We start from the raw sequence: 14,099 nt of genomic DNA, 5'->3' as shown, positions 1-14,099 counted from the left end.
AGAGGCAGGATCGGAGGCTGAAGCGAGGCTGCCGAGAGCCGGAATTAACTTTGCTGGTTTTAAGGAAGAAGACTCTGGGTCTACTTACAGTCCAGACCTGATGTGAACACCCTTGCGTACAGCCTGTCCGAACACTGCTTCAACATTATGGTAACTGAGATAAGCCAGACACGAAAGGACAAGAATTGTATGATTCCACTTACATGAAGTACCTAGCATATTCAAATTCATAGAGACCGAAAGCAGAACGGCTACAGGGGTTACGGAGCAGGGGAGAGCAGGAGTTACAGAGTTCCATCGGTAGAGAGTGTCAGTTTTGCCAGATGGAAAAATTCTGGGGATGGTTGCACAACAATGTGAATGCACTTAATGCCACTAAACTGTACACTTAAAATAGTTAAAATAGTAACTTTTAAGTTATATACATTTTACCACAATAAAAACTTTTAATTGTAATAAAATACTGCTTAAGTTAAAATTCACTTAAGCTCTACCCAGCCCCCTAAATCTTATAATTTTATCTCCCCTTTGCTTGGTGCAATGCCTCACAGTTCGCATGCTGTGCCATCTCCTTCATTATAATAAGCCGATAAATGTAGCTTTTTGGGTGACATGTTTGTCCCAGGTGGTTGGCTGATTGTCTCAAGACAGTGGAAAGCAAATAGCAAAAGCAGCATTGCCCTAAGGCAGTGGTCGGCAAACTCATTAGTCAACAGAGTCAAATATCAACAGTACAACAATTGAAATTTCTTTTGAGAGCCAAATTTTTTAAACTTAAACTATATAGGTGGGTACATTGTTATTAACTTAATTAGGGTACTCCTAAGCTGGCCTTTGCTAAAAACGTCCTCAATCTGATTGAGGTAGGTTCGCTGAGGTTGACCCCTTCCAACTCTCCCATCCACACTCGTATACTTGTTTCGTTTATCTCCTTTCGTTCATCCTCTCTATATGTCCAAACCATCTCAACATACCTTTCTCAGTCCTCGACACTACATCTTCTTTCACTCCACAACGTTCCCTAAAATTAACTTAATAAACTTAAAGTTTTAAGTCAACTTTGCACTGTACGTGCATGTCTGCACATGGTATTTTGTGGAAGAGCCACACTCAAGGGGCCAAAGAGCCGCACGTGGCTCACGAGCCACGGTTTGCCGACCACTGCACTAAGGGGAAACACTGGCCTGTTTCCCCTTAGGGCAATGAGTCTGGAGCTGGAGAGAGTTGGAAAGTCAGCTACTGCAGAAAAGCATCCTAGCATGGACCCCAAGGTTCCCACAGATAAACATCAAGCAAACATGAGTTCACAGGAAAGATCGTCCAACCCTCAGGAAAAAGATAAATAAACATTTGTCAAATGAAGAATAAAGGAATCGCTGTGCATTTAAATCTGTGGACTCACCTTCAGATTTTCTCTGCTGGCCTCTCAGAGGGCGAGGCACATCTCTGGCTACAGACTTGGAGATGTGGGATTCTAAGCAAAGTCTTGGTAACAAGACCAGGTTCTCATCGCAGAGCTCCTTGGGGCTTTCTTCTGTCTCCAGGAGTAAAGGCTGTGTGATTGGCATCTTTGTTCCGAAGTCCATCATCTCAATTTCATTTGGAAGAGGAACAGAAGGTGCTTGTGCCCATTCTTGATGCTCTGAGGTTATCTGACTAAAAGGGGGAGGAAATGGCTTGATTTAAAACTCCTTCCCCATGTCTTCCGGATCTCCGGTTCTCAGTCCAGTCTGACATCACTAGAAACTTTGGAGAACCATTTCCAGATGGTGCTGCTGAGTAGGATGGCTGCATTCCTGAAAGGACAAGATCTCTCCACCCTTCAACTTGCTCCCTACCCGTCTGCCCTCTGCACCCACACTTGAGTTTTCCCAGTCCCTATTTTGAGCAGAGAAATCAGAGTGGCCAAAGGCACCCTTTTACTTCTCCAAAGGCATTAACCAGCCAGTGCTTCTCAATCTGTCTTTGGTGAAGGATCGGTGCTTAAACTTTCCAGCCTATTGTGGACTGACACTTTTGTAAAATGTAATAAAAGTGAATTTCTACAGCCCTGGCCAGTGTTCTCAGTGGTTAGAGCATTGGCCTGTGCACCAAAGGGTCTCAGGTTTGATTCCTGGTCAAGGGCACAGACCTGGGTTACAGGTTCAATTCCCACCAACCAATAAATGTGTCTCTCACATCAATCTCTCTCTTTTTCTCCCTTCTTCCCTCCCTCCCTTCCACTCTCTCTAAAAATCAATGGAAAAAATATCCTCGGGTGATAATTAACAACAGCAAAAAAGTGAATTACTATAAAAAGAAACGAAAATTTGAAAAAAAAAAGCCCCATTTTTTTTCATTATCAGATCCATGCACATAACATGACTGTGAAATTGCTATACAACTTTTTAAGTGTTTAAATTTTTGAGTTTATACTGACTTCGTCGTGGACTGGTAACAGAAGGACCACAGACCACAGTTCAAGCAGCTCTGGCGCAGGGAAAGCAAACCATGGCCTCCTGTCTGTTTTCCTCGTTTCATGAGATCACAGCTACATCCGGCTGTTTTCGAATCGGCTATGGCTGTGGTCAAGTTACAACTGCAGAGATGAATCATTGCAACAGAAACCATAGGGCCCACACACATTTACCTGGGCCCTGCCACAGTAATATTTATTATGATTCCTGCTTTCAGGCAATTATTTTATTCTTTTTAGTGGTCTTCCTAAAAATGTAGGTTGTCATGCAAATATCATTTCATACTTAAATTTTGTCCTAACACTTCAAAGAATATTCCTTACTTGCTTTCTTTGAAATCTGCTTGGCTCATCTCTTGGGCATGATGGACGTCTCTTGGAAAAGTAACAATAATCTTGACACCTATAGAAACATGTGACAATAGTAGAAAGAAGAAAGAAATGAAGTCCAGTGGTAAGTGAGAGAAGTATTTTATTTTCAGTTATTTGGCGAATCTGTTCTTAATGATTACAGAATGGAATTAACCAGGAGGTAGCTGTCTTAGTATCTTTTCTGTCCAACATATGATAGGTCTTAAATAAATGCTTTCTTAGCAAAAAAATCGTATGGCAAAACTTTCCAGATGTAAAGTAAAGTTTTATGGCAAGCAGTGTTGTCCGTAGGATAGGAAAAACAAGGCTACCTTCTGTAAAGTGTAACCAATGACACCTACTTCAGAGGACTGCTGTGAGAATTAAGTGAGGTAATTTATATATTACCTCAGGAGCTTGCTCGTATTTGTAAATTTGGTCAGCTCCTGTCTGATTCCATGGAATGATTCAATATAACCCTTAAAATAGAAAGTTCCAATTTGTAGACTCCATGCTTGCTTACAACATACCACGTTAAACACACCTAAAACACCACTGTGAGCCATGCCAAAATAGCCTGTACTTTAAGGCTTGTCTGTCTATTCATTCTTTTTCTATTCAACAAAATTGTGTTAAGTGTGTGTGCCAAGCCCAAGGCTTTGTGCTAAAGATATAGACATAAACAAGGTGCAGCTGTGGCCCTCACAGAGACGATAAATAAGGAAGCAAAGGGTATAGCAAGACAAGCATTGTGATGCGGGAACAGAGGGAGGACGCAGTGCTTGTCCTATCCATGGATCTGTCAGAGCATTGATTCAGTCTGCATATGCCTGGAAGAGCCACCATTTTAATCAGCTCCACTGGTCGATTGCTAGGGAAGAAGTGTGTATTAGCAGGGAAGACAACAGCAGGGCACGAATCTGGGTCTACATCCCTCCTCCACTTCTTTGGTGACCTTGGGAAAGTTACTTAATAGCTATGGTTATCAGCATTATCTCAATTAAGGTGTTTTTTTTTTTTTAAAGAGAACTTTAAATTTTATTTTAACAGTTTATATTCATTATTATTTTACATTAGTTTCAGGTGTACAGCACAGTAGCTAGACAATCATGTTTTTATTATTTTTAAAGGATTTTGGATATTTTGTCATACACACAAGAACCACCACAACAAAAGCATTTTTATTGTTCAATTTTTGTGCCTGTGTTATTTATGAGGCTAGCATTAAAAACCAGTAAACATTTCTAAAAGGAAAAGTTTTGTTTACAATGATAATAGTATTTACTAGCTTTGTTATTCAATATTATGAAGTACCATGAAAATGTACCTCTCTTTGGTTTTCTTGATGTTTCTCAAATAAGACAACTTGATTGCAAGTTTTCTAATATTATATGATAGCAAAGGACATGTCACTAAAAATGAAGTTTTTTTGCAATGGTTGATTTTTAAAAAAACTTTTCAAAGATCCTATCACCACACTCTGGAAGCACAAAATGAGAGGCTTGGAATGACTGTGTAGAGCTGGAAGGAACTTAGAGGTCACCTAATCTGAGCCCTTCATTTTAGAAATGGAGCAACTGACACCCATGAGGCTGTGGGACGTGTCCAGGGCCACTCTTGAACCTGAGAGGAAGATGGATGTCTTTCATAACATTCTGTAATCATCCTGGAGGGCAAACACCGAGCTGACACATTAGAGACAGAAAAACACGCAGCAAACATTCCTAATAACTGTCAGTGGAAAGGATGTTCTGCACAAAGCAAGGTGCAGTTCGTGCTTTGTATGGAAGTTAGAAGACTGTGCAGTGTATTCACAAGAATGCTCTTAAAAATGACTGTGTCTTTACAATGACTGAGGACTAAGAAAACCAGATGTTTTTAAGCAAATTTAATGTTTTCAAAGTCTGTTAATTTGGTTGATTTCTTTTTCGCACCAAAGAACAAAAATACAATAATCAAGTATAAGAAATACTTGCTTTTTAAGAAACTGTTAAAAGCAATGGGCCCAGCCTTGGCCGGTAGCTCAGTTGGTTAGAGCATCATCCCAATGCGCCAAGGTTTTGGGGCCATACCCAGTGTGGGCACATACAAGAATCAACCAATGAATGCATAAATAAGCGGGACAACTAATCTCTCTCTCTCTCTCTCTCTCTCTCTCTCTCTCTCTCTCTTCCTATAATCAATAATTTAAAATATCTCTCTAATCAATAATTAAAAATCTATAATCAATCTATACTCTGTGAGGGAGCATGGGAGACTTGGCTGGAAAGTTTGTAAGGAGGAAAATTCCGCAAAAAGGATTGGGCTGCAGGCGGCCCTCCCTGTTTATCGGAATTCTGACTTAGGGGAGTTTGGCTGAAGGTGGCCACTCCTAATTGTTCCTTGACCTGTGCACATGTGGACCCTCGGGTGTTTACTAGACTCTTTATGCTTAACCTTTAGGTGTCCTTGCTTAAAGGCCACTGCAGACACATGTGTCCTCCCAAGAATGCTTACCCTACTGATTGTATCTAAAGGATAAACTTTACCTCAAACTGCTGGTACAGTAAAAGCCTGAAGAGGCAGGCTAACAGGCTGTTTGGTTCCTATAGCTAGGCAGTCCCTCAGCCTCTCTTTCACAGCAATCGTGTGTCAGAGTAATCATTCATCCATCACTCAGGGTCTGCTGGTCAGCCCCAGCAACACTCAATCAAAATCTATAATCAATAATTAAAAATTTATCCAATCAATTATCCTATATAATAAAAGCTGAATATGCTAAGTGTCTGGTCGTCCAGTCGTCCGTCCAACCAATCAAAGCATAATATGCTAATGACATGCTAAGGCCGCTCAACCAGTTGCTATGACATGCACTGACCACTAGGGGGCAGACAGTCAACTGGTTAACCAGTCGTTATAAAGTGCACTGACCACAAGGGGGCAGACGCTCAACGCAAGAGCTGCCCCTGGTAGTCAGTAAGCCGGGTTCATGGCTGGCAAGTGCAGCGGTGGTGGCGGGAGCCTCTCCCACCTCCCTGACAGTGCTAAGGATGTTAACTGCCAGCTTAGGCCCGCTCCCCGGGAGGTGCAGGCCTAAGCTGTCAGTTGGACATCCCCTGAGGGCTCCCGAACTGTGAGAGGGTGCAGGCCAGGCTGAGGGACCTGCCCCCTTGAGTACATGAATTTTGTGCACTGGGCATCTAGCATATATACATAGATATGTGTGTGTGTGTGTATATATATATATATCCTATCCTAAACTGTTGGCCCTAAGTGGGAAAAGAAATTATAAAATGTGCTGACTCTGAAACCAGCTGGGAACATACAAATGTGTTCTCTGTTTTGTCTCTTGAATGCTGTGAGTGGTTTGGGAGACCCTGAACCTGCCCAGTGGGCCAGGAAAGATGATGCATTGTCATATGTAAAAACAAAACACTTGCTCTTGTCTGAGTGCATCTTTCCACATACGGTGTAAATTAACCCCACCAGAAAATGTTACAGTAGAAAAACTAAAAGGCAACATTTAAACATAGTCAGAAACAATTTCCTCACAAAAATGGTAAAAATGACATTCAGAAAGCCTGGAAATGATTGTTATTTGTAATGTTAAAGCCATTATTAAAATGAAAACTTAAAATTGGCTTAGCCTAAGTCATTCAATAAAGAAAAATTATTTTCTCTTGAAAAGTCTCACTTTCTTTTGTTTTCTGCTTGTTCTGTTTAAATTGATGGCTACCAAAGGTTCAAAATATTTTTAAAATCCTCACTCAAGGAGTGAGGATATTTTTCCCATTGATTTTTTTTTTTTCAGATAGAGTGGACAGCAGGGGAGAAAGGGAAAGAGAGAAAGAAGCAGCGATGTGAGAGAGACATTGATTGGTTGCCTCTCACCTGCACCCGGACTGGGGACAGGGGTTGCACCTGCAACCCAGATATGCGCCCTTGACTGGGAATCGAACCCAGACTCTCCAGTGCACAGGCTGGTGCTCTAACCACTGAACATGCCGACCAGGGCTAGGTTCAAAATATTTTTATAACCACTCCCTGTTTTGATAATTTCCTAAATCATAAGTCTCCACAAAGAATTTTCAAAAACTGCACTTTCCAGCCTCCTTTGTCACTAGAGAGACAGGTTCACTTGAGTGACATGAAAAAGGATGAGGTGCAGGCATCCTCTTTGCTGATGTGGGTGCAGCAGAGAGAATCCTAGGTTGATGCGGAGGCAGCTCCCAGCTGGGGCAGAGGCAGCCTGGTTGGGGGTCAGTAGCAGCCGGGTTTGTGATGTAGTTGTGAGAATTCTTTCTGATGGTACAACCTATAGTCTGTTCTACTTTGGCTTTTCAATGGTCTATGAATTTTCTAATATCTTTTAAAACTTCCTTTTTAACCCAACTATAGTAGATTGTATTATCTGCAACTAAAAATCTTGATGGATATACACTGTAGTAAAAAAAAAAGTAAAAAGTAAAAATTAAGCCGTGTCTGGTGTGGTTGGGCATCATCCCATGCATCAAAAGGTTGCTTGTACACTTGGTAGATGGCATGCAGATTGATGTGTCACTCTCACATCAGTATTTCTCTCTCCCTTTCTCTCTCTCTAAAAATCAATAAAAATTCTTTTTTAAAAGTTTAAGTCCAGTAATTTTCAGGAAATGGGTTCTTATTCACTCATGAAAAGAGCAATTGTACACACTTTATTTCCAGCCTACAAGATTTGTATCTGTTATGCTCTGGAAAAATAGCTGATTGAGGAATGCAAGATTTTTATACTAGGGAAAAAGATGAGGGATCTTTTTTGGAGTCTATAAATTGTATTTTACACATTACCATCTGTAAAAGTTTATAATAAAGCAAATGCATAGTGCAGGAATACTTATTTGTTAAAATCTATGGGAGTGACAGATTATTTATGGAGATTATATATAGATATATTTTAGTGATGCTCTCTCTTAAATAGACTACAATGAGCAAACAAATATAGAATAAATGATTACATAGGACTACAACAGAATAAATAGTCCTATGGTATATGTATAAGGTCTTCATAAAGTATGCAAACGCTTTCAACATTAACCACTTGGCATATGTTAGAAACAACATGTAAATAGGATTTAAAACGATGTATTGATATTTAAGATGGAAGTAATGCTCCAAACATTTTTATTTTAGACTTTGTGACTCAACAGAGTAACTAACTAGCTCAACTGAAGACTGTATCAACTATGAGAAGGAAAGTTAAAAACATACATGTTTCTGTTAAATTTGTAACCCAAGTAACTAAAGCTTAAAGCCACAAGAGCTTCCTGGAGATGCTGCATAAGGATCATGGCTCCTATATGAAAACCTAAAATACTACAAATCGATTTAAAAAGAATTACTAGCATCTCAAGTGGCAAGTCCGAGTAAATGTATTATTTAACCTCCTGGAAAGTGCCTGGGACACAACCGGGCATCTGAGAACTTGGCTTTGACTCTTTGGGAGTCAAAGGCCAACTTCAAGGACTGCTTGGAAGGGGCCAGGATTTGTTTATTTTAATTTGGTCTTTCAGGGCTCATGGTGTAATCATTTCAAATGTTACTAAATTATTCTCCACCCTCAGCCTGGGGAAAAGAGATTCTGAGTGAGCTCGAGAAGGCTGCCAGCAGAGGACAGCATCGCACAAGGGGCAGGAGGAGACTTCGGCCTGGCTAGCACCACCTCACCCCGGGGAGGTTACCAGGGACAAGAGGAAAAAGACAACCATGGGGCAGCTTCCCTGGAGTGTTAGAAATGGAAGTCAGAAAACTGTGGAGAGAAATGGCAGCCCTTTGAATAAACATTTAATTTAAAAAGTTTATAGGTAGAATGTGATAGACAAATGTGATGCTATGGTGACTAATTTCTGACGCGAAGAAAATTTGCAAATACCTGTGGTCTGTTCAATGCAAGGGTGCTTGTAGATATGACAGGATACCATATGTGGAATGGATCATTGTTTTGGAAAATTCCAGACTTATGGCCTCATAGAATAAAAGACTGGGACTTAGAGCTTTAGTGCCTTGTTCAGCCCCGCAACTTCCCCTCAAGGCAGGAGCTCTGGGTCAGCAGCTGATGGACAAATGCTTAGATCTGAAAGGGAACAGATCCCTGTTGCTGATGGAAGATTGTATGAGGAAAGAAATGGGGTGGGGGTGGGGGCGGGGGTGCCAGAGGCTAAAGCCAACAGCAGTTAGCATATTAATGCAAAAAGAAAACATTGGAAGGCCAATGGACTTTGATATTCAGCAGGGCTGAAAATCAGCATAATACTGCCCTGCTGTGGGCTCAATGGCTCAAGGCAATTTCCTAACCTGATAATCCTTATACTGTTTACCTAACTTCACCTTTGATCTGCCTGTATGCATTGCTAAAGGGCAAATGTGTATTCAAGTAAATAAAAAGCAGACCAGGCGAGAAGTTGAGAAGTCGGAGTGCCTCTTCAAGAAAGAGGTCTCCACCTGGCTCCCAATGCCTTCTAAAGTCATATTTCTTGTATAACATTTTCATTTGTGCATCAGCCCCTCCCTCAGACCCTGAACCCCGGCGCCAAGGTTGCGGGGGCAGGGGGAGAAGGGGCTGGAGAGATCATATTAAAAAAAAAAGAAAAAGCCAGAGAATGGCTGGCTGAGATGAGCGGGGTAGAATAAAGAAAAGGGACACAGAGAGTGCAGAGGGATGCTCGTTTTGGCAGAGCAAGTTGACAAGACTCACTAATTCGAATATGGGCAAAGGATAGACTTATGAGTGGTTTTTCATTCCCTCTATGCTTTTCTATGTTTCCAAAGTTCTGCACTGAGCACTTCTGAAATTAGGGAGAAAGCTAAATAGTCCATGTTATCTTTGTAAACACTTCAAGGACAGGAGCCAAGATACCTTCTGTCCTGGGTTGCCAATCTCGTCCATCACCACTCGGATCTCCTCCTTCTTTAACCAATATGGAATGACTGCAGCCATCATCTTGGTCAAACTCCTGCAATATCATAAAATAGGAACTCAGTTATTCAGTGTGCTACTTTTGGGGGGGGGGGGGGCAGAGTGAATGTTGACTTTTCTAGGCTAAAGTTTCACACTGCGGATTCCTTTTTTTTAAAAAATATATTTTATTGATTTTCCACAGAGAGGAAGGGAGAGAGATAGAGAGTTAGAAACATCGATCAGCTGCCTCCTGCACATCCCCTACTGGGGACGTGCCTGCAACCCAGGTACATGCCCCCGACCGGAATCGAACCCGGGACCCCTCAGTCCGCAGGCCGACGCTCTATCCACTGAGCCAAACTGGCCTCGGCACTGCGGATTCCTTTCAAATAAAGTATTTAGGACTAAAATAATGGGAAAGTGTCTGCCCCCAAGAGCACCAAGCTCAGACAGACATGGATATGATTAATTACATAATCAAAAATGACGATCAAAGCCGAAATCACATAGACACATAGAAATTCAATATTTTATACTTTATCATGTCGGCACCAGGCTTCTAAGCTGCTACAAATTCCATCTGGGTGGGTAACGGGAAAAAATCCTTTGGCTGAAGTCACAGTGAGCAACCCCAAAGGAAATGGTCTTTTCCATCTGCCTCCTTGGGGCATCATTTACAAACGCGGAGGGTGGAAATCCCTGCCCCGTATGGAATGGAAGCTGCCGGAAGGACCCTAGACTGAAAGGAGGCAGAAAAGCCGATTAAAGTTTCACTCGGCCAGCTTTCTGATCCAATCATGGCACGTCTCCTTTTTACCCTCTAGGAAATAATCATTATGCTGAAAAACATGTTTGAGAACCAACTTGACTTATAAAAAGTTCTCCAAACTCTCTAAAGAAGAAACGCTCTCTTGTTGGAATTCACCGATAATGGGTAGGTTCCCTCATAGAAGTACTTGCTGGTGATTTTGCCCTTTTTAATGCCTAGAACAGTGACAGATGCAAGTAGTAGTTACAATATCCCATCACAAGCTGGATACGATCATTAGCTGCCTGGCTTCTCTGAGCCGGGTGACCAGCTATGTAAGGAGACTGTTGGATGAAAAGGCTTTGCCCTGCGTGCAGGTGCCTGTCGGACAGGCTGAGGCAGAGTTATCGCAAAGCTCTGTCATTCATTACTTGCCAAGGGAGCCTTTTTATTTTCTCACTTTGTTCATTTAAATTATCATGGAAAATGATAAAAGTAAAACCTTCTTTATACTGCCACTAACAATATTTTAGGTCTTCAACCATAATAATTTAGTTGCCATACCTTACTTTGATGCAGCAAGTCATGCTTTTAAAAGTATTTTCTTAGCAGGTGGGAGACCTGGACTGGCTCACCCTGGTCCTAGACTATTGTCAATTTCACTGCTCACCCTTCTCTGCATTTCAAAAATCCTACCACTATCTGGCAAATTTCTTCTTCCTCCCATCCAATTACAAAGGCGGGAGGGAGATCCTCTTTTTAGAATAAATGGAAATCCACAATAGTCTTTTTTAAAAAGCAGAAGAAAAATCACCTATAATCCTACAAATAAAAAGCAAACATTGTTATCAACTGTTATTGACATTTTAAAACATTAATTTAATTATATTTCCTTTGTCTTTTTCCTAAGAATTTAAATATATAGTTGCATCCTATAATTTTGTATCTTAAGATAAGCATGGATTACTCAGCAATTTACTAAGCAAATGTCATTTTAATGGAATTTAAAATTTCTTTCCCTCAAAAAAAATACCTACCAGGGGGTCATAACAGCCCATGAATTTTATAACATTAGCGTTATATGCTTATTAGGCAATTTTCAATTCTTCTTATTACATACAGTGCTGGGAACATCTGTGCAATTAATACCCTAATTTTGCATTATTTATTTAAAGTAGATTCCTGGATATGGAATTATTGATCCAAAGAGTATGAAATTTTTTTAAAATATATTTTATTGATTTTTTACAGAGAGAAAGGGAGAGGGATAGAGAGTTAGAAACATTGATCAGCTGCCTCCTGCACACCCCCCACTGGGAATGTGCCCGCAACCAAAGTACATGCCCTTGACTGGAATCGAACCTGGGACCCTTCAGTCTGCAGTCCAACGCTCTATCCACTGAGCCAAACCAGCCAGGGCAAGTATGAAAATTTTTAAGATTTTTTTTTACACACACAGTTTTAAAAGTAAAGTTTACACTTCACCAGCTGTGCAGGAGTGTGTTCCATTCCATCTTCTCCCTTATCAGTTATCATCACTTTTCATTTGTAGTGATGCAATATGTAGAATGGGTTATCTTAGTATTATTCAAATTGCATACTTTGATTAGTAGAAAAGTTGGAGATAGTTTCAGATGCTTATTGACCACTGAATTGTTTTAGTATAGATAGTCTTTGTTCAGATCCTTAGGCTACAACATTCTATGAGACCTCCAAATATTTTTCTACCATTTCACATAATTACAATGATTCAATGAAATTTTTGTGCTAAACTTTGGAAAATAGCAGTCCTCATGTGGAAGTGTTAAAGATACAACTGGTTCTCACGTCAGGTTTCTGTACTGATTAATGGGCTGTGATCAGCCTCAACTGCTCAGTTCATCAGTAGTTGGTCCTTTAGGAAAAGCTGGAAGATGCAGAGTGTGGGAACACCTACTTACGAAATCCTTAACAATGACTAGCATTTACGCATGTAGTGCCAGACACTGTCCTAGGCACCTACACATATGAACTAATTTAATCCTCACAACAGCTGTAAAGGCAGGAACTCTTTTCTTCTTTTTAAATGAGACCAGAGAAGTGAAATTACTTACCAGGTCACATAGCTAGCCAGTGGTATTGCCAGGAATCACACTCAGACTCAAAAGTCTGGTTCCAGACCTCTTAACAACTCTGCTTTCTTGCTACCATGAAAAGTTCAAAACAAATAATCTCAACAAAAACCAGAAAGAAGATAAAAAATAACAATGAGCAAAATTTTTTTTAAAAGGATCCTCAAACCTAATTTATAAGTTTTACACAGGAAAGAATGAAAAATGTGTTACCTACAAGTGCCTGACACACACACAAAAAGTCTTTTTAAAATAAACTGAGGAGCCAAGACCGGTTTGGCTCAGTGGATGGAGCGTCAGCCTGCGGACTGAGGGGTCCCAGGTTCGATTCCGGTCAAGGGCATGTGCCTTGGTTGCGGGCACATCCCCAGTGCGGGGTGCGCAGGAGGCAGCTGGTTGATGTTTCTCTCTCATCGATGTTTCTGACTCTCTGTCTCTCCCGCTTTCTCTCTGTGAAGGATCAATAAAAATATATTTAAAAAAAAAACAAAAACAAAAAAAAATAAAATAAACTGAGGAACCATAAGCATCGCAAACAAAAGGATGTAGAGAATGATATTTACTTTGAAGGTTTTCATGGAAGTGAAGATTCCTACAGAAAGAGCTCAGAATTTTTAATTCCTTTCAGAATGCTAAATCTGAAAGACTTTAAGATGTGCTCCGGTGCCACAAGGAAGAGAATGGAAATAATGGCATTCAGTTGTGAGGGAAGGAGAGAAAATGTTAGACTAGCACATCCCAGACACACATGGATTTCATAAACCATTGACAACAATGCAGGAGGTGACGACAGGCTAGAAATAGGACAGCATTCTCATCTACAAACAGCAGAATGCTAAACACACAGAAGAGAAAGAGGCATAGAAATCATACATAATTAAATTTGGAAAGAAGATTCTTCTTAGATGAAAAAAGATTGGGAGAGTCTATAAAGAGCCTCTAGGAGTGATCCTGCAAGCAAGGCAGCTGCTTCTACTTGTCAACTATAAAAACCTCTGCAGACAGCCAGAAAGAAAAGAGAGCTTTCACGCAAAGAAAAGAAGCGAAGGATGACCTTCGGTTTTGCAATTGAAACCCCAGGGAAAGCGCTAGGGAAGAAAAGGCAAGTTCAACAGTGAAAGAGTCTGTTTTTCAGAAATGAGTTCAGAGTTACTTTAATCATAATAAGAAAAATATAGAAGGAAAGTTCAATAAACATTTTAAAGTTGCACACAAAAAAGGGTAATACCATGAAGGGATTTTTTGGCCTTTTCAAAGAGAAAATTGCTTACATATACCATAAAATATTAAAAGTAGCCCAGCCAGCGTGGCTCAGTGGTTGAGTGTCAACCTAGGAACCAAGAGGTCATGGTTCAATTCCTGGTCAGGGCACATGCCCAGGTTGCGGGCTGGATCCCCAGTAGGGGGTGTGCAGGAGGCAGCTAATCAAAGATTCTCTCTCATCATTGATGTTTCTCTCTCTCTCCCCCTCTCCTTTCCTCTCTGAAATCAATAAAAATATTTTTTTAAAAATTAAAAGTA

At 40.6% G+C, this 14,099-nt stretch overlaps 1 protein-coding gene across 3 annotated transcripts in view; it reads right to left on the bottom strand.

Annotated features, from left to right (window-relative positions):
* MAP3K19 (mitogen-activated protein kinase kinase kinase 19) overlaps nucleotides 1-14,099 on the bottom strand; it is a 47,727-nt gene that overhangs the window by 14,064 nt on the left and 19,564 nt on the right. For all 3 annotated transcript variants that reach the window (XM_070423085.1, XM_070423087.1, XM_070423088.1), the window contains 3 exons: nucleotides 9,678-9,774; nucleotides 2,780-2,858; nucleotides 1,403-1,656 (listed from right to left, as the gene is read on the bottom strand). In XM_070423085.1, coding sequence (XP_070279186.1) covers nucleotides 1,403-1,656; nucleotides 2,780-2,858; nucleotides 9,678-9,774 — 430 coding nt within the window. The remainder of the gene's footprint in view (nucleotides 1-1,402; nucleotides 1,657-2,779; nucleotides 2,859-9,677; nucleotides 9,775-14,099) is intronic.

This window comes from Myotis yumanensis, unplaced genomic scaffold, assembly GCF_028538775.1.
Source record: "Myotis yumanensis isolate MYYU_CA2020_CCGP unplaced genomic scaffold, mMyoYum1.0.hap1 SCAF_8, whole genome shotgun sequence".
Lineage (NCBI taxonomy): Eukaryota > Metazoa > Chordata > Mammalia > Chiroptera > Vespertilionidae > Myotis > Myotis yumanensis.
The sequence above is the reverse complement of the archived record's forward strand: the minus strand, read 5'-3'. Positions and strand labels throughout refer to the sequence as shown.